Source organism: Sus scrofa, chromosome 9, assembly GCF_000003025.6.
Source record: "Sus scrofa isolate TJ Tabasco breed Duroc chromosome 9, Sscrofa11.1, whole genome shotgun sequence".
Taxonomy (NCBI): domain Eukaryota; kingdom Metazoa; phylum Chordata; class Mammalia; order Artiodactyla; family Suidae; genus Sus; species Sus scrofa.
The window spans coordinates 114,531,244-114,557,256 of NC_010451.4; the positions used below are offsets into that span (position 1 = coordinate 114,531,244).

The 26,013-nt window shown below is 37.4% G+C and overlaps 1 protein-coding gene and 1 non-coding gene across 16 annotated transcripts in view; one reads left to right on the forward strand and one right to left on the reverse strand.

Moving 5' to 3' along the window:
• Nucleotides 1-26,013, forward strand: part of DNM3 (dynamin 3) — a 542,471-nt gene that overhangs the window by 268,462 nt on the left and 247,996 nt on the right. The window contains exon 16 of one of the 15 annotated variants that reach the window (XM_021063650.1): nt 4,691-5,679. The exons of the other annotated variants lie outside the window; for them this stretch is intronic. Coding sequence (XP_020919309.1) covers nt 4,691-4,735 — 45 coding nt within the window. The 3' untranslated portion in view covers nt 4,736-5,679. Of the gene's footprint in view, nt 1-4,690; nt 5,680-26,013 lie in introns of those variants that run through there. 15 annotated transcript variants of the gene reach the window in all.
• Nucleotides 2,540-2,615, reverse strand: MIR199A-1 (microRNA 199a-1). Its single transcript, NR_038596.1, has one exon. It is a non-coding gene; the product is annotated as a microRNA 199a-1 (primary transcript).

A 26,013-nucleotide genomic window follows, 5' to 3' on the forward strand; every position in this document is an offset into this window, starting at 1 on the left:
CAATCACCATGCACTAAAATGCAAAATAGTACTGAGTTTCTATGAAGTACAGTTTGGACAGGCCTTGCAAGCAGTTGTGTTTTTCTGACGATGTACAATATTTAATTTTAATACCAACACTTACCATCATATCCAGGGTGGTTTTAGTTGAAGATATTCATTGTTGGTTAGTTTCCTCTGGAATAGATCCCATGATCCCTAAAATATTTGTATATTTCCTTATAAAGTAATATCAAAATAAAGTTAAACATTATTCTAATTATCCTAGAAATAGATAAAGTTATTTACGACACATGTATATACATGTTGGTATATATACTGGCGCATAAACTAACATCCTTCCTTCAGTCAGCAGTAGTTTTTAATGTGAGCTTTTACTTTTGGTTTTTAATTTAGTTCATACAGTTGAAAAATAAGTACTGTTCCTTCCCATTTATTAAAAGTTTGCATCAAAAATGGGTAGTCAGAACTCCAGGGAGAATGTGCAGGGGCTTCTCGGCTACCCCTCTGCAAGTTCATTCTTATGTTCCTACTCCTGTACTTACGCCAAGGACGCCCTCCGCTCCCCTCTGTCTCTAGACTAAAAGTCATCCTAAGGGAGAAAATAGGTGAGGAACCAGTGGTGGTGGGTTAGTTTCTTTGAAACAAAAGGGCCACTTACTATGAAAAAAGACATGTAAGTGAAACATACATGAAATGAAAGCAAGTGGGAAATTCAGTCATTTCTATGGAGCAAAAAACTGAATAGAATTTCAATATTTGAGAAATCTTAAATATTGCCAAAGTACCTTATAGCTATTTTCTTTAGTAACTGTATCAAGTAGTAAAAATATTTCTTGAAAAATAAGCTTCCTTAAGGTTATCTAAGAGTTTTTTTTTTCAGTTTTCCTATGTGAAAAGTAGATTTTTAAAATCTCATTTGTTTTATTAAAAATAATGAATATGTAAGTTTCCAAGGGACAATAGGAAAAAAAAAAAGGGATGACATTATTCTATCGTCTAAATGGAGACAATAGCTAAAATAAATCCTTTCATTTTATATTTTAACTAAAAACCATGAATAAAAGAAAACTTTTATGTTCTTTGTACCAGTTTTGGAATGATCAAAGGAGTAATTTTTAAAATAAATTTCTTTGACCAAAAGATAACTTGGGGAACCTTTGGTAAGAAAATATTTTGCCAAAGAGAACTTGTGAAAATTTCTGAATTGTGGCAAAATGTGTGCTTTAGAAAATGATGTGTTAAGGAACCAGTGTAACTTTACAGAATTAAAAGAGGACAAAAGAGGTTTACCTTCATTTTTCACAAAGGCCTATAGAACAGCCATTTTCATTATATAGAATTATTTTGAGGGTAGATATAATAGAGGCTGAGGCAGTAACATTTTTTCCAGAACTTTCTTTAGGGGACCCGTCTCTAAAGTTCAGCATGGATCGTATTGCAACCCAGACTTTCTCTATTATTCTCTCTATTGGGATTTCATTCAACTTGAGGGTTTTCCTCCCTCCCATCTTCCTCCCCCTCTCCCACCCTCCTTCACCCCCAGGACAGCTGGAAACTGACCAAAGAAAACTTTGCTTTCGTTTACAAATTCCTTTTTTATCAGTGGGTTTCTAGACAAAGTACCTTATCATTTTAAGTGCTCCGAGAAATAGATGCATTGTAAAATACAGCCACGAGGACTCAGCTGACCAGCGATTATCAGCCGTTCTTGGATTTTTAAAAAATGTAACACAGAGATATATATTGGGACTATCAGAAGATAGAGGTTTCTATTCCCTGATTTATTTGGTTGCTGACTCAATAAGTTTTGGATTGGTGCTGTTTTCTGGACCAGTCCCATCTGAATTGTCTGGTAGGCAAAAACCTGGCAGCTTCTTCTTTTATTGTTAGGCACTATTATTCCTAATATTTAAAATTTAAGAAAAGCACTGTTCATATAGCATTTAAAAAATAGCACATATTCTTCACTTTGAGGCAAAATGGATTCAATCCTGGGATGTTAAGAGTTATATTACAGCACTCATCCAGATAAGTTTTTAGGTGTCTGTATTACTAACTTCAACAATTCAAAACTCGCCTCATCAAATTGTTCTTAAGTGTTTGGAGACCTTTCATATTTCATTCTGAAGTGGGAAAACCTTTCACCTTAAGACAATACTTGACTTAAATTTTTCAGAAGTTGAATAACATCTAGTAAATCTCTATGCACCACACATTATTGCTCTTTTAAAACTAAATGCAGGGCTATCCCTCACACATATACCTCAGCTTCTCTTGCATGTGAAAGCAAATCATTGGCTCCCCACCTAGGCTCTCCTGGTCACAGCCCAGGTGAGCAGTCAAGAAGGCCTTACCCACAGGTCTTCCCTCGAGCAGTCCTTTCTCGGCAGTGTCCCCGAGGGCGTCCTGGTCCCTAGTGTGCAAAACCTGTGAAGAAAAACACTGGATATGAGATTCAAAAAAGGAACAAACAAATGTCTTCTCCTTGGAAACAGCAACTTTTGTCCCCAGCTGTCCATGGCGTTGCTTTCCCTTGCCCAGTCTAACCAATGTGCAGACTACTGTACAACGGCATTGTCCTGAACAGGTAGTCTGAACACTGGGGCGACGGAGCAGGATCTCCAGAAGCTTCCATCTATGTACTTAAAATCCTCTCCCGGTCTTTGGGAAAAGCCTCCCTTCCTGCACCAGGGGTTGCATTCAGCTTCCCCCCCTGAATTCTGCTGCCCTGACTGAGACTCAAGGGCTGTGATTTCCAGTCTTGACGTGGCACATTTGCTGCAGACTGGGGAACTGGCAATGAATTTAGGACCAGGAAAAGGGGGAGGGCTGGGCTGGAGAGTCCATATATGGGATGATGTCACCCTGGGGAGGTTTGGGTATGCGCTGTGCCGCTGGAGAGACCGCTAGAATCGCCTGCTCTCAGACATGGGTCTGTGCATAAAATGGTACCAGATGTTTTAGTATAATGTTAAGCAGTCATTTCATCTTCAGGCCAGATTTTTTTCCTCAACTGGGCAGGAAGTGGGCCCCAGTATGGAAAAGCTGTAAAAAAAAAAAAAAAAAAAGAGTCGAGATGTACAGTTCTGCTGTGGCCAACTGAAAGTGAGTTAGTGTAGAAGTACAAATTTGCTGTCCGATCCAGGCTAGAAAAGCAATTTGAAGATAGAGGGTAGATAAAAAAGTAAACAGAAAGTTGAACACTGGAAGCCAGGGCTCATTTGGAAACCTTTTTGAGCTTTCCTGTGGTACTTTATTTTCTGGTATTTCACTCGTCAGAAAGGGCAGATAAGTTCATTTTTTTTTTTTCTTCCTCTCTCTCTCTCTCTCTCACTCTCTCCCCCCCTCTCCCTCTCCCTCCCTCTCTCTCTCTCTCTCTCTCTCTCTCTCTCTCTCTGTCCCCCTCTCCCTCTCTCTCTCTTTCTCTCTTTCCCTCCTCCTCCTGTCTGTTGGATCTGTCAGCGGCTTGCAGGCTGCTCTAGACTTGAACAGTAATTATAGCAACTTCCTGAAAGTGAAGCCCCCATGAAAAGTCTGGAGAAATGTTCTTTGTCATGGCCTCTCCATGAGTAATTAGTTCCACATGTGGCCTTCCTCGTTTCCCTCAGCGATTTTGGCTGGCTCTCCAAATGCTGTGCTATATAGCTTGACCTAAAGAAATGTAAAAGTTTGGATTTCAAGCCTCCTCTGTGAAATAATGACCCTGGTCTCCTAACAAATTGCCTCTGGTAGATCCATGCTATTAGGTACAGCACTGTTTTTCACTAGTAATTCCTGTTTCTGTGTTACTTGTTACTTTTGTTTCATTTCAATAGTATTCTGCTGCTTAGTTTTATCGCCAGTTAACTAAATCTGTTGAAATTTGCCAAGAACTGCTTGACCAAAGGTTGTACCATATCAACCCACTGACAACTAATTTTCTTCTTTTGTTGTTGTTTTCATTATATATACTGTTGAATATTCTGAGTGTACAGGTCTCTGACTTTCCCTCCATAGTATTCTGATTGAAATTCGAGTTGCCTCAAACAAGAGCTTGATTAATTGCCCTTCCAGAAATCAAAATGTGAGAAAATTCCTAGGTAGCTTCCAAATTTGATTTGAGTATCCAAACTAAAAAAACCTAAAACTCTTTAAAGAATGATAGCCAAAACAATTCATTTCTACTGACCTTCTGCAATACTTTTTAGAAGCAGAAAAATCTCTTTTAAATACATGGTGTTGAATATTTCAAAAGGCTTCAAGTGAGACCTGTCTTATGGCTTTCATTTTCATTAAATGCCTTCTTTTGAATGAACATACCATTAAAGGGTTCAAAAGTTATTACAAGTCCTGCTTACCTGGAGAGGAAGATTAAGTAAGATAAAAATGAATTATCCAGCAGTTTAGGATGGAAATAAGAGATTAACATTAGGTACATCATTCATAGAAAGATTTAAATCATCAGTGGAAATTCAGAGGGATTATCTCAGATCACTGTATCACTGCTTCCAAGCTTGTGTCTTCAGGGCCTATTCCACAGTGGTTGGGCCAGCCCAGTATGCCTCAACTTCTTTTTTTTCTCTGTCCCTGCTTTACAGTATGACATAATACTGGAAATATTAAAGTGTGACTACATAGCATATAATAGGCTCATTACATGTGGATACCAACTTCTGTTCTTTTTAAATATCTATATGTTTATTCACAGATCACCATAGAAGAGCCACGAGCCAGTGGAACAATAGTCAGTTAAGAATCCAGCATTCCAGGTGTGGGCTTGTTTCAGCCACAAATAGTGAAAACCTTTCCTCTGGCCTCTTCTGTTTGTATTGATGAAACATGCCTTGGGAATTTTCAGTAAAACAAATGAAAGGTGATTCTGATCAGCCCGCTCCATGATTTTATTTTAGTTCACGTATCTATACTTTTTTCAAATATAGGAAAAACGTCTTTCTCAAATAGGGGTTTTTTTATGACACTTTATGTAAGAAACTCAATTTTATCCTTATCTTTCCTGCTTTTGAAGCATATCAAGTGATTTTTCTACAAAAGCAATTATAAAAGTTGTGTTCCCCTTGGCATATATGCCCATCTCACTGGGCTTCAGAATGAGCAGTGTTTTAGAGTTATTTTTCTTCCAAATAGTTCAACAGATGTTTATTGTTGCCTACTCATGTGCTAGTCACAGTGCCAGGGACTGGCATTAAGATTAAGAAGATATTCCTGCCCTCAAAGAGCTTGCTCATACTTACTTCTGTTAGGAATGGTAATCTATGATCAAGTTCAATCTAAAAAGTCTGCCATGCATTTATGGAAAGCCCTTGTCATTTGCTTGGAAGGGGCCTGAGGATTTTCTCTGTCTGTAAATTATTAGTTAAATTCTAAAATGTGATGGGCTCTAAAAAGCAAAGTTAGACACGACAAAGACTTGCCTTTGAGACGTGCCTAATGTTATTTACCTTGGTTATTTCAAAATGTATTGACCAAAGTGATTGTTTGAATCAGTGGATGGTTTTTGGTGAGTGACTACAAAATTTGCTTTTTTTAAAAATGTCATGGAAGGAAAACACTGTTTTAGTTGGTTATCGTTCCCAAGCTTGGCATAATTTTTTTTTTTCTTTTCTTTTTAGGGCCACACCCATGATATATGGAGGTCCCAGGCAAGGGGTCGAATTGGATCTGTAGCCACTGGCCTACACCACAGCCACAGTAACGCAGGGTCTGAGCCTCCTCTGTGACCTACACCACAGCTCATGGCAATGCCAGATCCTTAACACACTGAGCTAGGCCAGGGATCGAACCCACAACCTTATGGTTCCTAGTCAGATTGATTTCCTTTAGAAATTCTCACATCGAAACCAGGACTGAGTCTTGTTTCTTTGTCCTTGTAACTACTGTTTGCAACTAGAGTCTTTTGTGACATCATGGTATGCGTAGTTCAGATAGTGTTTATACAGCTTTTTGTTTTGTTATAAGATTAGTACATGGGCATTATAAAAGTTAAATAATAGAAAAGATGTGAAGACAAAGTTAATCATCTTTCCCTCCAATCTCCTAACCTTCTCTGCTTTTTCAAATTAATGGCAACAGTTTGGTGTGATTTCTTTTACCCCCCTTCTCAAAGCTCATTTTATAGCTTCTTTACAGATTAAAAAAACTTTTTACATATACTCTATCCATTTCTTATAATAACCTTGTGGGGTAAGTTTTATCAACAGTCCCATTTTATTGATATGAAATTGAGGGTCAGCGAGGTTAAGCATATTGCTTTGTGGAATTACAGTAAGCGGCAAAACTCAACTTTTTTCTAATTTAGAGGTGTGTGCTCAGAAGCATATTGTCAGCCCACATAGATAAATGTTTTCCCCTACTGAATGCTATAGCACTTACATTTCCTGTTATAATTTGTCAGTTATCTGCTGCCTTCTTTTAGTTTTGTACTAAAATGTTATTATTATTTCACACATTTGGATTTTCCCACCAAATAGAGTATGTTAATTGAAGGCAGGAAAGATGTTTTTATACTTTAACTAGCCTAAAGTAAACTATTCAGTAATACATTCAGTCAACTATCCAAAGAATGAGTAAAGGCTACATAGTATGCCTTTGGTTTCTGATCAAACTTGTATCATGATAGTAATTCAAGAATTAAAGCTGTCTTATTTATTATCTTAAATGGAAAACATGGTGCAATTTTAACATTATATATACTATAATTATGTATTAGATTGTGCTGTTTTTTTTTTTTTTTTTCCCCGGAAGTAATTGCGAATATTGGGCCGGCCATATTTCCTTGCTTATTTTTGGCCTTCTAATCTTCTGGAAGCATCCTGTGTAGCTATCGGTCATATAATCTTGTGTGAAAAGCAGGATCTAACCAAGATGTGGCGTTTCCTCTCTTGTTGTTTTCTCCTCCCCACTTTGTATTTGAGATAAAAATCTAGTTGACCCCAGTTCATTGCAAATTAGGGAAGATAGCCTCACTTAGTTTGACTTCATGTTGTGTGGATTAGCACTTTTTTTTTTTTTTTAATTGGAGGCAATGCTGTTTTCTAATTGCCAGTCAATTTCCTGTATTGTCAGGGCCTGAAAAGACTGGGAGATTTGTTGTAGCAAAGCTTTTCTCTTTTCTCTCGTTCCCTGACTCTCAAACAAATGGCTGCCTTCAGGTCACTGCAGTGAAGTGCCTTCTTAGCCAGAGATGCAACATCAGAAGCTGTAAAATAGAGGAGAAATAGTCCAAAAGAGTTAACAGATTTTTCTTCAGCAACTAAAAAAGAAGTTAGATTAGAACAGCTATAAATCATAAGCTTAATACAACTGATTTTACAGTCTTCAAAAAGCTTGCAAAAGGCAAACACTGTGAGAGAGTTGATTTTAAAACCTACATTTACTAATGCATGTTTTGTTTTGCGCGTCTCTAGAATTTCCATTGCTGAATCTGTTTATTTAGAAACCAGCCCCTCACCAATAGCAGTATATATTTTATGAACATTCTTTCCTCAAATCAATTGAGAAAGATAAAGTTACGTCTTTGAGTTTTACTAACCAGTGGCGTGCACAGCAGCCATTTCTATATTTCAGTAACATAATACATCCGGCCGACAAACCTTACAAACTCTGGCCCTATTGAAAACCAGTCGCATGAAGGTAAATATATGATTTATGACTCCAGTAAAATTTGAAGCACTGTCTTAACATCTTTAGGGGGAGACAAGATGAAGGGATTGGAAAATTGGTGCTGGCCTTTTCAGGGAGATTTTAAGTGAGAGGCGTACTAGGAATGCAGTTTTTTGCCTGCTTCAACCCCCAAAAGCTGACGAGCATCATCTGAATGCTATGTGCTATGAACTCTCATCGAATTCCACGTTATAATCCGACTTTAAAATGAGTGTTGGCTCACTTGGATGAGAGAAATATGGTGTCCTGGGGTCACTGACAATTTTAGAATATTGACTCCTGATGTCTTTTGGCAACACCAATAGTTTATTTCCTTAGCACAACTCAGAAACGAGCATGCATGATAGCAAAAAGGAAAAAAAAAATCTGTATGTGCATCACATTAAGACTCAGAAACCACATTTTGCAGGGGTAGAAAAGGTATCCTTTCTGTGGCTGGAGGTGCTAGCAAAGCATATTGGCTCTGTATATTCATGCGGAGAGCTTTCTGCTTTAACCAGAATACCTGCAATAATGCAGTAAGTCATTATGGAGGCTCCGAGTCTTTAAGTGATGAGAGACATACCTGCATAATACATGGCACAGTATCTGTGTTTTAGGCTTTATAATCTTTTGGTTTATCCAGAGGGAAATACAAATTATATGAAGTGCTAAAAGAATTCAATTGAACATAAATCTGTTTAGTTGAGAATATTATAGATGCCTTTACTGGCTTCCCAATTCTGTTCATTCTCTAGAGAATTTAAGGGATATATGAGACCATGTTAAAATACTTCTATGCATGTCACCATGGGAAGTTGCTTTACCTTTATAGACAAACAAAAGCACATGGTGTATAAATTTTAATGCATGCTGAAAATTTATGTGTTTCAATTGAGTATTAATCACATATCTTTATAAGAGCACTTATTTGCATTTTAATCAACCAAAAATTGCTTCAGTTTGCCATGCAGAATGAGATTACATAACTTCATTGACACTGAGGACTGCAGTGCAGAAGCTGAAGAGAAAGGAAAGTGAACTGTTCCCTAATTGTTTCTTTTTGATGCCACTTTTTTTTTGGGGGGGGTCACTTATTTTATACCAAGCCTCTGTGCTAGAGTTTTTCACATGTGACATAATGTAATCCAATAACCATGAAAGGTAGATTTTTCTCCAAGGTTGCAGATGAAGTGGAAGCTCCAGGAGGAGGCAGTGCAATGTGATGGTTTTGAAGCTAAAGGGCGTGGGTTTGAATCCTGGTTTCACGACTTACTGTTTGGTAACCTTGGCGATTATTTAACTACAGTATTCTGAGCTCTTGTTTCCTCATCTGTAAAATAGTGTTTCTCTGAAGACTGTAAGGGGTGAGAAAAGCTTGGATCAGGGCTGCCTGGAGAAAGGCCTCACTCATATATAGGTTAGGTGCGGCAGTCAGGGTGCAGCCTGTCCGCCACTGTGATTCAGATACTGACTTTCTTTCTGTTCAAAACCACCTCCTGTGACTCCAAAGCACAAGCAACAGCAAGTACTATTCTGGAAGAGAGTGTTATTTTCTTCAATGCATTTGTAATCTCATTGGATAAATAAATCATTTGTGTGTAAAACAAATAAAAGTAAAAGAAAATACTTGATTCAGAAAGAAAGACAACAGGATTTTTTAAAAACATTTTAGTGGTAGAGGCTTCTTAAGATAACCTTTTGGAGAATCTCTTTGAAAAGCCAAAAGTAACCTTCCTTTCCTTTGAGTTTTTCTGCTTTTAGCATAGTTTTGCACACATATAATAAAACACATATGTGTATATGAATGTGTAAGCATGTGTATGTATATGTGTACATATATATATATGTATATACTTTGTAAAATACATGTTTTTAAAAGACTTTTAGATAGCTATATCTATATATACTTATAAACTAGACCAGATTTCTATATAGAATTACTAACATCAAAATCAATTCTTTTCCCTTTTTAAAAGCTAGAACATGGGCAGTGTTTTTTGTAATCTTAGATGTTAGTTTTAGCATGTGCACATTTCAGACTTTTCTAAAAAAGTTGTGCCTGCCTGAGCTTTATAGCAACAGCTGAAGGTTAACAAGTGAAAATTAGTAGGAAATGCCTTTGTAATTTTGCAAATGCAACACATTAAGGGGATTGATTTCTCTACAGGTGAAGGTGTCACTGATTGCTTTAAAAACTGCTCACACACTTTGTGTAATACTCTTTGTTTTTTATTTGGGAACAATCAGTTTACACCCAACCTTCTGCCTTGTAACAAACTGCATGCACTCCTCTAGTGCATGCTACTTCATTTCCATTTCACCTTTGTTTTTTCAAGAAAGAACTAGTCTTGCATTTTATTGGTCAGAATGGATTATGGTGGCTTTTGAAATACTGGCTTGTTTTGCTGGGTAACTAGTAGATTTTTAAATAGTTTTTTTTTTTTTTCTTTCTTTAAGGGACCTGGACCCGACTCAAAATGTTTGGGGGTGGCCTCAGGTGCTGACTGGCTCACTGTGTGTGTAAAGCTGGAGCCTATTCTTAGAGTTCACTTTGCATTTTCAGGGCTCATGAAATTACCATTGAGAAGCTCACTAAAGAACTAAAAGAACTTAGAGTTCTTTTTATTTTTTCCCTTCAAATTTTCGAAACAGAGAAAACAAGAACCAGAATAAGTGGTATAAGATGAATCCTGATTTTTCTAAAAGTAATTACTTGCCTTCTGCCAGTACTGAAGCAAGTGTGAGAATTGTTATACTTACCTCCCTTTTTTTCAAAATTCCAGTGCATGAAATTTTCAGTACTACATTTCAGTTAGTTAATTTTTGGAAAGTTGAGTCTCCCCCGCCAATCTTTTCTTTTCTTTTTTAAACCATTAACAAAGTACGAGAAAGCTAATGGGAGTTGATTTTCCAGTGAATTTTGCCTTGTTTTCCAAATCAATCTTAATTTGAATTTCATCTTTACCTTCTGATCATGAAATAATTGGTGTTAGTCACCCAGTAATACTCATACTGGCTAGCTTGGGTCCAATTTGTTAATGTAAATTCTAACTTCATTTTAATATTGTTTAATATGATTTTGCTTTGACAGTATTTTGTGTATTCAGACTCGTTTAGATGAATGCCACTTCTATTGCATTCTTACACTATCTTGTTTTCAGTGCATTTATCTGTTGTGTATGTATGCAGGTTCCTCGGATGTTTCAAATCTCCCACTTAAAACTGTTCTTAACATGGTACATATCTCTTTCACATTCAGTAAAGCAAACTCAGTGAGTTTTTTGTGTCTGTGTGTGCTGATGGAAAGTGTTTGGAAAGGCCATGGAAAACCTGTTCATTGTAAAATAATTGTCATAATACAGTTCCCTTTGCTTACCTATATCTATAGAAGTTTGGAATTAGCATTTTTGTGAAACCACTAAAGCCAAGTTGCTCAGTACCTAGAGCAGAAGATATTTGGTGATTTAGTATTTGTACAGATTTAATTAATTATACTTGATTTCAAAATTTCACCTTTCTTGTACACATTTCTTTGCTTTCTGCTTTCTTGGATACAACTGAGGTATAAAAGAAGGAGCACCAGGATTGACTGGTTCTAGTTCAGCTCTGACATTTTCTCATTTGTCAAATAAGGCAGGTTGGGAGGAGGTGGTTGGGAGAAAGCCTGAATTAGATGATAGTGACAAAATAAATTGGGATGTTCTTGAAGACATTTCTTTAACAACCCATACAGCAATTAGAGAATGGTCATGGTGCTGCCTTGGAACTGGTAGATGTGGTGCTACAGCAAATAGCATTCCCATCATTGGTAACTTTTGTGGTGCTGTTGAATGTTTAAAGAGAGGAAAAAAAAAAAACAAACCCCAAAAAACAAAAAAAAAAACCACACATGAAAAGATGTTCAACATCACTCATTATTAGAGAAATGTGAATCAAAACCACTATGAGGTACCACCTTACACCAGCCAGAATGACCATCATCAAAAAGTCTACAAACAATAAGTGCTGGAGAGGGTATAGAGAAAAAGGAACCCTATTACATTGTTGGTGGGAATGTAAGTTAGTGCAACCACTGTGGAACACACTATGGAGATTCCGCAGAAAACTGAAAATAGAACTACCATTTGACCCAGCAATCACACTCCTGGGTATCCATCCAGAGAAACCATGACTTGAAAAGACACATGTACTCCAGTGTTGATTGTATCACTCTATACAATAGCCAGGACATGGAAGCAATCTATATGCCCATTGACAGAGGTGTGGATAAAGAAGATGTGGTATATATATACAATAGAATGTTACTCAGCAACATGGATGGACCTAGAAATTATCATGCTAGGTGAAGTCAGTCAGACAATGAGACATCAACATCAAATGCTGTCACTTACATGTGGAACCTAAAGAAAAGGACACAATGAACTTCTTTGCAGAACAGATACTGACTCACAGACTTCGAAAAACTTATGGTTTCCAAATGAGACAGTTTGGGGTTAGGGGGATGCACTGAGGGTTTGGGATGGAAATGCTTTAAAATTTGGTCGTGAAGATTGTTGCATACCTATAAATGTAATAGAATTCATTGAGTAATTTAAAAAAAAGAGGAAGGTCAGAGAATATTAATTAAACTAGCTGTTTTGTCAAAAGGCATGTGTTAATGTAATGTATCATACTCTATCTCTACCAAGTGATCAAAAGGCATTCAGAAGCATAGGCTTATTGTTAACTTTTTTTCCTTTCCTCTCCTCCTCTTTCCTACTTTTGTCTCTACCCTTCCTCTGCTGAGTGTGAGGCTTTCTGTAGCTCTCCCCTCTTCTCTGCAGCCCCAATTCTTCCTGTTTCTTCTTTAGGAAACAGAATTGGAATTGAGCTACCAGTGAAAATATGTGTTAGACTGTTCAGTGAGATTTTTTTTTTCTCTCCTTGAATTTTCAGTCAGATTAATTTAACCCTGTGTGTGCATTGCTTAAAAATAAATAGCTCCCAAACCAAATTGTTTTTATACTTTCCCATAGCCTTTAAAATAATTCTCCTCTGAAGCAGTGACTTTTTATTTTTTTTTCATCACTGTTAAATGTCCTCAGAAAGGCGAAGAGAGAATGGTGGAGTTTTAGATTGATCACACCATTTTACTTTAAATTAACTTTCTCATGGCTCCAGAGAATATTGCATACCAGATATTTCCACATAACCATATAGACCTCATTATCCATTCCATCATTCATCCATTTGTTGTTTGTGATCTGCTGATTCATCTCAGACTTTTGCTTGACTTGTTCTGATGTTTATGTCTCATCTTTTTCTCTTGATTATAAACTCCTTGAAGGCAGGGGCCGTGCCTCTAGTTCCTATGTATGCTATACAATACCTTCCCAAATGAAATAAGGTTAATAAACACATATTGATCAATCAGAGACTTTCTTGAATGTGAAAGGTCAAAGAAAGGAGATTCCTTCTTAAGTAAGAATCAAGGCCACCCAAATCACCTTCCTAGATTACATTTTTAATGACTTTATTTACCTTTACAAGGACTTTAAATGTAAACTACATTGCAGAATGCTATAATGCTCAGGCCATTTGTAGTGCATTTGAGAGGGTGCTTAGAATGTGCCACAAAATGCTACAGATGCCATCTTACTTAAAAGTCACTCAAGGAAGAATTTTTTAGATGAACGTCTGCTGGGAAATGACTGCCAGGAGAAATGTGGAAACCACATGAAATTCACTACATAAAGAAATCTGGTTTCCATTTCTACACTGCATTTTATGCTAGCAGGAAGAAGATAAACAAGCTGTTTAAAACTTAAGTGAATGGCAAAGGGATTAAATTTTAAAATCCTGTATCGTAAATGTATTTTGGAATTTGTGAAATTTAATCCCATCTCATAGGATCCTTTAAGAAGGGAGAAAATATGTTGAGTCTTCTAGTCTTAGATATCTCAACAGAAAGGATGAGTAATTTTGCTTCCCACTGATAAGTAGTAATACAACTGTAACATTTGTCTCAGTTGAAATTGAAACGAAAGTCTCATTCTAGTTTTTGGTAGGCAGACATTATTTTGAGAGTGAGAAAGGGAAGAAAGCAAAACCTCTTTTTGGGTTAGTTTTAGATAATTTCTTCTAGGGACAGGAGAATTTTACTCCACTGTTTTAACTTAGCTATGTAAAACTTGATATGAATAGGTGAGTGAATAGAATGGATGGGAGAAGGAGGGTTGAGTGTTTTTTCAGAAAAATATTCTGGAGATTCTTTTTTAGTTTTCTACTTAGTAGCCCTTATACAATTTAAATATATTATAAAGTTGGCATTTAAGGATGAATAAACATGATTAAGATAAGTAGATTTTGAATGGTAAAAATGTTAGCATTTAAAGCATAAAGACCAGTCATTCACATTGTCACATTGTGACTTCCTTTTAATAAACATGACCAGACCATACATAACTATGTTTAGGAGGAACACACCTGCATTTCTGAATTCAGTGGGCCTTGTGCTTTGAAAACAAAAGCAAAAACAAAAACATGGGCTCAAGAAGATTATAAAATTAAGTTGATTATATACTTGAGTAGATGAAAACTTTTCCTTCCACAGCTTGTATTTTCTACCTTATGTTTGAAAAGGGAGGCTAAGTTGTTTAAGGCTTATTTTACATAGTCTTCTCTAACAGGGTGTTTGGAGGGGTTGTTTTGTTTTGCTTCTTACTATTTTAACTTCCAAAACTTTTAGCTGGCTCCATTTAGTAACTAATACATAATTTGTCTAGGCCTACATTCATAGCCAAGGTGTCTTATGTCCTTGGAAAGTGCCGTTTTTAAGATAAGATGTAAAAACAAACTTCTAGTCACTCCATTCATTTGTTCTCTCATTCACTCATTTACTCCATACATAAACATTCATCAGACTCCTACTATGTTACAGACACCACTGGAGACAGAAAGATAAATAACTCAGAATTCATGCCTTCAAGGAGTTTGTTTGACGTGACTTAAAGGGCAAAAACAGTTATTAAAAAGAGAATAATTTCAGTCTTTTGGGTAAATATATATTTACAAAAATGCTCAGGTTTATCTAACAGTATTATATTATCTGTTTTTTTGTTTGTTTGTTTGTTTTTTGTTTTTGTCTTTTTGCCATTTCTTGGGCCGCTCCCGTGGCATATGGAGGTTCCCAGGCTAGGGGTCGAATTGGAGCTGTGGCTGCCAGCCTACGCCAGAGCCACAGCAACGTGGGATTCGAGCTGCGTCTGCAACCTACACCACAGCTCACGGCAACGCCACATCCCTAACCCACTGAGCAAGGCCAGGGATCCAACCCGCAACCTCAAGGTTCCTAGTCAGATTCGTGAACCACTGTGCCACCACAGGAACTTCATATTATCTGTTTAAATACTACTAAACTAGACTTTTTGTTTTTTGTTTCAAGTTAAGCAGTGGAATAGTGGTTGAGTGCATAAACTGTAGAACTAGATGGCCTGGCTATGTATCCAGCTCCACCACTTAACTTTGCTATGTGACTTTGGGATTATTATTCGTCATCCTTGTGAGCTGTGGTGTAGGTTGCAGACACGGCTCCGATCCCACGTTGCTGTGGCTGTGGTGTAGGCCAGTGGCTACAGCTCCAGTCGACCCCTAGCACTTAATAAATGTTAGCTTCAGGGATGATTTTCAAGATATTAAACAACCAGTGCAGTAGGGGCACCAAACACCTAGAACTGCTGTTGGCTGTGAAATCTGATATAACCACACCAGTGCGTATGGTCCAGATCAGCTCAGTTAGCCCCTATTGCTATTATTGTTTCTACTTGAAACTTCTGAAGCAAGCCTTATGCCTCATCTCCATCCCATCCTGTGGACCATGACTCTGAGCCAGGCTCTGTGGAGCTCACAGATGTGGAGTTGCTAGGTGCCTGTGGCTCATATTTTTGAAGTCTTTTTATTTTTAAGTAACTAGATTATGATAGTGTAGGCTTTATTCTTTTGGTTATTTTTTTCTTCTTTTTCTCTGCTTCTCCTTTCCATTACTCTTTCCCTCTTTCTCTTCATCCTTCCTCTCCTCCCTCCCTTCTTCTTATAAGAAGAAAATAATATCTAAAGCTAGCTGCCTCACATTTTTTTTTAGAAAGGGATGTATACCATAAATAAATTTACCTTTTTTTATAGTAATTGGTCAACAGTTTGTAGTAAGGGTAGAATGGACGAGCATTGGGGGAAGTTAAAAGACATGGTGTACAAAAGACTTTGTCATTTTGTGGTCATAATACCTGAGTTTAAACATTGCCACTTACTAATTGCTTAACTGTAGTTAACTCACTTGATCTCTCTGTGTTACATTTCTCCAGCTATTAAAATTTGGATGATAACAGAACCTTTCTTATTGGGTGCTGTGACGATTAAACAAGGTAATACTTATCAAGCATTTAGAACATAAGTTTCCATACATTCATTTAATTATGCTTATTAAGCATTTAGGATATAGTTAGCATTGAATAAGTTTACTTAATTTTATTCAGCAGATATTTAGAGTACTTACTGTGCACCGGATACTATTCTAGGCATTGGAGATACAACAGATAAAAATCCCTGCCCTTGTGACAGTGCAGTGCAATGGGAAAAAAAAAATTAAAGCAGGAAAAGGAAGTAGAGAATCTAGGAAATGGGTTTCAATGTAAAATGGGGTGGTTAGGAAACATGATAGTGAAGAAAACATGCACAAGTGGTGAGGGTATGAACATGCGGACTGCTGGGGAAAGAGCCTTTCTGGTATAGAAGGAACAGACTCTGAGGCAAGACTATGCCTGAAGGTCAGTGGGCCTGGAAAAGAAAGAGAAAATAGGAGGAGGTGAAGTTGGTGCTAGAGACCTACTTCAGACCTAAGCCATACAATGACAGGCATAGAGAAGGGGGATCAGAGATGTACCAGAGAAGGCTTCTCAGAGGGGAAAGCTAGAAAAAAGACTTTTAGTTTCTGCTGATTAAAAAAACAAAAGTTTTGGCTAATCTGGGAACCTCCATATGCCATGGGTGTGGCCCTTAAAAAAAAAAGGCTTTTGGGAGTTCCCTTTGTGGCACAGTAGAAGCAAATCCAATTAGAATCCATGACGATGCGGGTTCAATCCCTGGCCTTGTTCAGTGGGGTCAGGGATCTGGTATGGCCATGAGCTATGGTGTAGGTTGCAGACTTGGCTTGGATCTGGCATTGCTGTGGCTGTGGTGTAGGCCAGTGGCTGCAGCTCCAATTCGATCCCTAGCCTGGGAACTTCCATAGGCCATGCGTGTGGCCCTGAAAAGCAAACAAAACAAAACAAAACAAAACATAAGAAAAAGTTTTGGAGTTCTGGTGTAGCTCAGTGGCTTAAAGACCTAATGGTGTCTCTGTGCAGAATGTAGTTTCAGTCCCTGGCCTCACTCAGGGGGCTAAGGATCCAACATTGCCATAAACCAAGGCATAGGTCACAGATATAACTTGGATCTGGTGTGGCTCTGGTATAGGCCAAAGCTGCAGCTCCTGTTCTACCCCAGCTAGGGAACTTTCCATGTGCTGCAAGTGCAGCCATAAAAAGAAAAAAAAAGTGTTTCTCAGAGTTCCTATGTGGGTCAGTAGCTTAAGGGTCTGGTGTTGTCACTGCCATGGGTGCAGGTTTGATTCCCTGGCCTGGGAACTTCTGCATGCTGTAGGCATGGGCCAAAAAACAAACAAACAAACAAACAAAAATCCTAATTAATAGAAGCAAACCACTGATAAAATCTTTTTTTTTTTTTTTTTGTCTTTTTAGGGTTGTACCCGCAACATATGGAGGTTCCCAGGCAACTGGTCGAATTAGAGCTGTAGCTGCTGGCCTATGCCACTGCCACAGCCACAGCAATGTCAGATCCAAGCTGCATCCACGGCCTACACCACAGCCCATAGCAACAAGGATCCTTAACCCACTGAGCAAGGCCAAGGATCAAACGTGCATCCTCATGGATGCTAATCAGATTTGTTTCCGATGAGCCATGATGGGAACCCTCACTGATAAAATCTTAAAGTGCAAATTTAAAATTTCTCTATACACTATATAGGTAAAACTCTATGAGGTTTTCAGAGACAAATAAAAATATACAATTAAAATAATAGTTTTGATGTATAATAAAAAAATTGATATTTAAAAAAATAAAAAGTACATACTATTAAATAAAAGATTCCCTAGCACTATAATTTTGAATTACAATTACAAGCATCATGGCTTGATAAACTCAATGTTGCTTTAAATATTAAAGTCATAGTCTTTTGTGTGAGTAATCTTGATGTTCCAGTGGTTTTCTTCTTTATGCCCATGATCAAGCTTTAAACATGAGTTGTTTAAATTCAAAAATATATATGCACTCCATTCTTCACAGCAGCACTATTTATAGTAGCTAAGACATGGAAGCAACCTAAATGTCCATCGACAGAGGAATGGAAAAAGATGGGACACACACACACACACACACACACACACACACAGGAATATTACTTGGCCATAAAAAAGAATGAAATGATACCATTTGCAGCAACATGGATGGACCTAGAGATGATCACATTAAATGAAGTAAGTCAGGTAGAGAAAGACAAATATCATATGAGATTACTTATTTATGGACTCTTAAAAACTATATGAATGAGCATGTTTACAAAACAGACTGAGAGCCACAGAAAAACACAATTACAGTTACCAAAGGGGATAGTGGGTATGGGGAGGAAATAAATTAGGAGTTTGGTATTAACATATACACACTGCTGTATTTAAAATAGGTAACCAGGAGTTCCCGTCGTGGTGCAGTGGTTAACGAATCCGACTAGGAACCATGAGGTTGCGGGTTCGATCCCTGCCCTTGCTCAGTGGGTTAACGATCTGGCGTTGCCGTGAGCTGTGGTGTAGGTTGCAGACGCGGCTCGGATCCTGCGTTGCTGTGGCTCTGGCGTAGGCCGGTGGCTACAGCTCCGATTCGACCCCTAGCCTGGGAACCTCCACATGCCGCAGGAGCGGCCCAAGAAATAGCAACAACAACAACAAAAGACAAAAAGACAAAAACAAAAAAAAAAACGAAAAAAAAACAAAAAAAAAAATAAAATAGGTAACCAATAAGGACCTACTTTATAGAGTGCACACATGCACGCACACACACACATACACACACTGAATCACTTTACACAACATTGTAAATTAACTGTACTTCAATAAAACAGTAAAAAAATAAAAACCATAATCATAAGAGTAGTTTTTCTGGCTGGTGTGTATACCTGATTTCATACTCACCAATAATGGTACAAAATAAAGGGGCATATGAGTCAAGTCATTTAAATGGTCATGTGCTTTCTTTGGAAAATTTTCTTGCCATTTGAGACCCATTGGCATTACTAATTAATTTCTACCTCTTTTAGCTTTCTATTCTATGCCAAGTTATGCAAAAAGGTGGTAGGATGGACAAAAGGGGCATCTCAAGAAAGAACAAGGACACTGTTAGGTTCATCAGACTATCAGATGTCCTCATTGGCTCATGTTTTTGTTTGTTTTATCAGGTAATCTCTTTAGATGATGCTATTGTGTTTCAGCTACAGTAAATTCATCTCACAGTTACAATCCAAGACTGCAGTGGTGAATATGCCCTGGCTCACATAGAGCTAAACTTATTTTTCACATCAATTGGACCTCCTCAAGAAGTTAGCATTATGTATAAACCTGTTACTTGACCTTCCAAAAGTGAATGAGCTTCAGTTCTCAGTTGATTTTCATGAAATCTACTGTAAGAAGTGAATGATGTGTTCCTCCGTTGAGTGACACAGCATAGAATATTAGGAGACTTTTGGTTCTACTCCTGACTTCAGTATTATCCTGCAGCAGGAATTTGGCCATATGTGTGCTCTCTGTTAATGAATGTCCTGAGTGTCTCTGTGAAATAGACGCAAAATATCAGCTAATAGCCTTAATAGATTTTTACTAAGGGACTATACAAACTTCTTAGTCTGGTATGTACATTACTTTCAAAAATCATAACAATTATTCTATTATTAATAGGTTGAAATACACTGTTTAAAACAGAATGGATTAATTAACTTGGTTTAGACACTGGATTATTTACTCTTTTTTATCAATGATTTTGATGACTGAACTCAGAGTAAGTTCATTAGTCTTTGGATGATAATTAAGTAGTGACGTTATCCTCCTGTATGGTCTGAATAGAAAGTGGCACTTGTTTAGTTAAACAATTGAATAAAAAGTAGAATGCAGTTCAGGAGAAATGAATGTTGACACAGGGCTGAACAGAGCAAACCAAGACCCCATTGTTACTGTGGACCATTTTTTAGCTTAACTTCAGCATTACAGGACTCTTTTTAAGAGGTTTACCACAACATTAGAATGAAATAATAAGGATGTGAACTAAATCAAAAAGTATTGCTGGAATGGGGTGGATGGACGATATGATATATATCAACCAAGAATAGTGCTTCCCCTCTGCTTGGCATTGGCCACATTTATTTAATGAGACATGATTCCATTTAATGTTCACATTCTAAGAGAGGTATGAAAAATTTGAGTATACCACAGATGAGCAGCTAAAGTGATTGGGCTTGTAATCTGGCAGGATGAAGATGGGGTCAAGGAGTGTAAGTTTAAGAAAGAAGTTGTTGTTTTGACTGGGGAAAAGCTTAACATCATCTTAACTACCTGTAAATAAATTAGTTCCGTGTAAGAAGGATGTTCACCCACACTTCATCTTCCAAAGGGAAAGTAAACAAAATAAATTAGTGTAAATTGCTACCAGAGACTTAGATTGAACGAAAGAAAGAACTCCATGGAAGCGTTTGCTGTTAAAACTCTAGGAAGTACTATCATGATAAGTTATGAATTTTCTCTGTTATTATCTTTTTAAAATGGAGTTTATCTATCTGCTGGGATGATTACTTACCTTGTTTCTTAAAAGCATGATTTTCTAAGGCAGTTTTTTGGCCAAAGTGTATTAGCAAAGGAATTGAAAAATTGGCTCTGTCTTCATTGTCATTTTGTTAAATTTCTTGCTATTCATGTACTTCAAAGCATTCATTCAGCAAGTATATATTGGGCATGAACTTATGTTAGTAAATGTTTTTATAATAGTAGGAAATAGCAACATAGGAAGTTATTGTCATTGAAAAATGCATAATATATTGTCTAAACTCTGCTTTTGATTATTTATATGGAGTTTCATTTAAAGAAAATAGTGCAAACCTACTATGCTCTAATAACATATCTGTTGTTGCTTAATTATCAGCTTTCAGATTTCTCTAAGAGAATTCATGATTTATTAGTTCAAAAAATATCATTTTTGGTCCTTTAAGAGACATAAGGGTTGCTTTCCAAACATTTGGCAATAAATTCTGACCTCTTGATAATGTTAGGTAGCTTAATGTAAGATGTTGTCATGGTAGCAATTGCTCAGAAACACAAATAGACAAAACACATGAAAGACGGCTTTCTAATGTATTTCTCCTGCTTTAAAAATATTGTAGTCAGGCGTGAGAAAGATACTTTCTCTTTGAATACCTTTTTATATTTTTTGAATTTTGAACTAAATGAATATATTGTCCATAAAATGTTATAATAGGAAACAAATTTTTAAATACTTGTTTTGTAATTAAAATTTCTTACAGATTCTTCTTTCAAAGTGAAAAAAAAAATGGTTTCTCAGAGCAATTCAATCTATCTTAACCAATACTCAGATCATTACATGAGAGTGTTACTCTTTTCATTGTTTTCAGGGCTTCAAGAAAGGTGGCTTGAGTAATAGATGTAGAGGACATTTTGAGAATGAATACCTGTTAACTCTTTTAAATATTTTACCTGATAGAAAAGCATCTGTCTTTTTCAAGGCACTTACATAAGCAAGTATCTGGTAGGATTCTCCCTCTTGATGAAAACAGGTGTTCTTTAGACTTTACATTGAATGAACCAATTTTTCAAATAAGAAAAGAAAGTATAGTTAGAAACAATTGAACAGTAGCTCTACTTCCTCATCATGATAAAGGGACAGGGGAGAAACTAACATTCTCTTTTCTTTTCTCTTTGAGAACTTTCTATGTGTCAGGTAATAAAATACAAGCTAAAGCAATAGGCAGTATTAAGGCTTAGGGTGCTGTAACTTAGTATTATGACTAGAGGACCAGAAATACCCTAATCCTCCAGAGACCACAGCAGCCACTCCCCTAGTGGTTTCTGAAGGAATAATGGCAAAGAAAAGTAAAATAGCACCTCATTATTTGCTGGGGATTTGGCCACAAACCCCAGCACAAAGAACTCTGACCAGCTGGGTCAGACCACCTATCTGGAGCAGCCACTTTCCGGAGGTGGCGAGGCCTAATAGCTTCAAACTAAAGGAGACCTCTTCTAACCTAAAATCCATACTACATTTTACCTCTTATCACACTCCAACCAGATATAAGAAAGAATCAAGGGAGACTGATGTGTTTGGACTTGGGGGAAATGAACCTTGGCCCTAAAGATGCCAAGTACAGGGGGAGGATGTAAACCAGAGGGGGAACCATGCACGTGCACACTGCTGGGTTCCTGTTTACCCTTTAGCAAGTGTGGCCCAGTCTACCATACCACAGCAACTCCTCCTCCTGGATGGGTGTGGTGGGGACAGGTGGTGTGGGAGGAAGGTGGTTGGGAGAGTGGTCTTAAAGGGTAAGTTCTCCTAAGGGCAACAGGCTTGGCAAACGCCGACAGTGGTGAAAAGTAAATGAGCCACACTGCTGCTTTTGTTTCAGCGTCCAAGGCACACATCTCTTGTGTTTATACTAATGGCACATGCAACTCTTTGTCCTGGGGCTGAGGACTTGGCACAAATGCAACTTTGTCATTTCAACCAAGTTTACAATGTAGGCTCATGATCCAGTTTCAGTGACTGGCCATTTTCAGTCTATCCAAAGAAGCAATTTTGTAAGTCTTGTTATATGGAGGTATGTGTTAAAGACCTAGCTGGTCTTTAACCAGATTAATCTTTCAAAAATACAGCTTTATTGGGTGAAGATGGATGGGAACTTTCTGTACTGTTTTTCCAACTCTTAGGTAAGTCTAAAATTATCTCAAAATAAAAAGTGTTTTTTGTTTTTTTTTTTAAAGTAGAAAATGAAAGACCAAGACAGTAATGTGTTTCAGGGGGAAAAAAGGTGAAAGTGTAAGTCTTTAAGGGAATAAAGATATTACTACATGTTTAATATATCAAAAAAAAAAAAAGGGCTTTAATGTTGCCACACTGCTCAAAAACTTTAGTGAATGAATTCCAGTAATTTATAGGATTCAGTTCCAGCTCTTTAGCCTTGGGATTCAAAAACCTTTTAACCCATGCCCCAGTCTACCTTTCCTATATGATAAGTTACTGTTACCTACCCTGCTGCAAATCTCTAGCCAAACCGGGCTCCTCGCTGACCTTCAATAGGGATATCCCTATAGGATGACCCCCATCCTTCTATCTCATGAAATCTACAGCAACCCTGTAGGGTACCTAAAATCTCACTTCTTCCAGAAAGCCTTCTCTGAATACCCTCAGTTCAAGGTAATATCTTGTTCTTCTGTATTTTTAAAGTAAATAGGACATCTAAAACTTTAATGCTTCTGTTTATTAAAACCTCTTATTTTTAATATCAATTTTATGTGTATATGTCTCATCTCTCTACTAGAATTTTTAAGCTGCTCGAAATCAGGACTTTATGTATTTTTGAAATTCCCCACATTGCTTAGAATATTTATTCATTCCATAAATTTTTATCAACTATCTTTTATGTGCCAGGCATTGTGCTAGATGCTGGGAATATGAGGCAAAATTAAAACGTTTCTTAAGGAAGACTTTTTAAAGTCTTTTTAGGTCCTCACCTGTGGCATATGGAGGTTCCCAGACTAGGGCTCAAATCAGAGCTATGGCCGTTGGCCTATGCCACAGTCACAGCAACGCCAGATCTGAGCCATGTCTGCAAGCTATAACACAGCTCACGGCAACACAGGATCCTTAACCCACTGAGCAAGGCTAGGGATCAAACCTGTGTGCTCATGGATACTAGTCAGATTCATTTCCGCTGAGCCACGACGGGAACTCCAAGGAAGACTTTCTTGTTTCCCCCTGGCCAACTTAGTTGGAAGGTCTCTCTTTTGGGCTCCCATTGCATCTTGCCTTTACTACTATCTTACTTAGAAGTATCATTCAATATTGTTTGTTGGATTCTGCATCTGTCTTTTCCTCTAGACTGCAAGCACCTTAAGGATAGGCACTTGGTTATTTTCATCATATCCCCCATACTCAGAATAGTGCATGTGGCTGTGCTCAGTATATGTGCACTGATTGAGACAATTGCAAGGAAACTGAAGCTGAAGGTCATGCATGGTTAATTGGTGGGATAATTATGATTGAGGCCCTCTCTTAAATAGGTCATTAGCTCTTAAGCAAGCTGTCAGAGAATCACAGTCTTAAGATTTTCTTGATCTTCTCTCCAATCAATGTATACTTTTAGTCATGATCAATAGATCATTACAAACATGTGTTATGACACAGAATTTACATATACAGTGATGTGGATACATTGGCTTCACAGTGGTCACTATACAAATCTATAGATATATGAACTTTTGAATTCTAGGAATGAGTGCAGCCAACTCAATAATAATCTCTAGCAACAAGTATCAAGTCGACATTAGACCTGAATCCCTTGAAGGCAAGGAATCTAATGTGGGTTTTAAAACATTTTTGTATCCCAAATGTCTAACATAAACTAAGTGCCTAGAACATAGTATGTGCTCAATGAATGTTTGTGGAATTAATAGTTTGAATAATTTGGGCATTCCCATCATGGCTCAGTGGAAATGAATCTGACTGGCATCCATGAGGACACAGGTTCCATCCCTGGCCTCCCTCAGTGGATTAAGGATCCGGCGTGGCTGTGAGCTGTGGTGTAGGTTTTAGACATGGCTCCTATGTGGTGTTGCTGTGGCTGTGGCGTAGGCCAGCAGCTACAGCTCTGATCCGACCCCTAGGCTGGGAACCTCCATATGGCGCAGGTATGGCTCTAAAAAGACCAAAAAAAAAAAAAATTTGAATAATTACACTTCCTCTCCCCACCCTACATCATTTTTTCATTTGCCGTTTTAATTTCTTATGGTTTTATCTGAGCTTCTGAAAATGGAACTTACCGACTTGAATTTCCTTCTATTCTCCCCACCTTTGTGCTCTAAAATCCTGAAATGACTAACTGGGAGCTCAGAGAATGAATAAGAGCAACAAAGAGTTATGTCATCCAGAAATTAATATTCAGATCTGTATAAATGTCAATGGATTGAGTTTTTACTGGGTTTTAAACTGAAAATTGCTCATTACTTACTAACAGAAAAACCTGTCATGACTCTTTTACATAATTGAGGTCCTCACTTACTTCTAGGAACAAATAGGCACATAGTTTACTTTAGAAGAATTTATCAAAATCAGTGTACTGAAAACTTAAACCCAGCTACAGTTTCTTGGCTCGTATTGCTCCAGAATATCTCAAAAGAAGTAAGTTTTTAAACTTGTCTTGATAACTTATATTACCACAGTAAGATTTTTTTTTTAAGTGCAGTTTCCTGCAAAGTGCCAATTAATTCATGATGCTTTGAGGGTTTGAGTTCTTCAGATAAAAGAAAGACTACAAAGGGAAAGCATGAACATACCATTTCCGGGAATAATTACACTCTTAAGATTTCATGGATGTTATACTGCTTCCCTGAACATTAGCAGAGCTTTGCCCTATTTCAGAATAAAACAAGCATTTCCTTATTGTTTTAACCACCTATCTATTATAATTCACTCTGCAATGGCTTGCAGTGGGTGCCAGGTGAATATTCGTTGAATAAATGCATGTCTTTTCTGATTATTAGTTGTTCATTATGATCTTCTTCTTGTTTTTTGTTTTTGTTTTTCTTTCCCAGTCTATTCTTGAAGGGTTAATTACCCTGCAAAGGAAAAAATAAGAACATCTTTTATTCCCCATTATGCTCCACATAGCTTCCTGTATTTGTTAACACAAAGGCTAGAAGGAACAGTCCATATTTTAACAAAAGGTTCACTGATCATGGCAGGATGGATGCTTTAAATGGAGCTGAGTACACCGTTGTTCTATTATCAAGACAATTGCCTAATTGAGAACAGTTCTCTGGAAGAATTCCAAGTATGTGTCTGGATTACCATAGGGTGCTGGGGTGATTAGAGTTGCTCATGAGCAACCTATGCCCTGGCTTGTCTCCACAGTGCAATTGAAGTATATGGGATCCCTGAAGGACATGACTTAGTTGAAAGTGTTCTCTTCCTGTTCTAGCCTCTCTTTGCCTCCTTGGAAGTATTAAATGCACA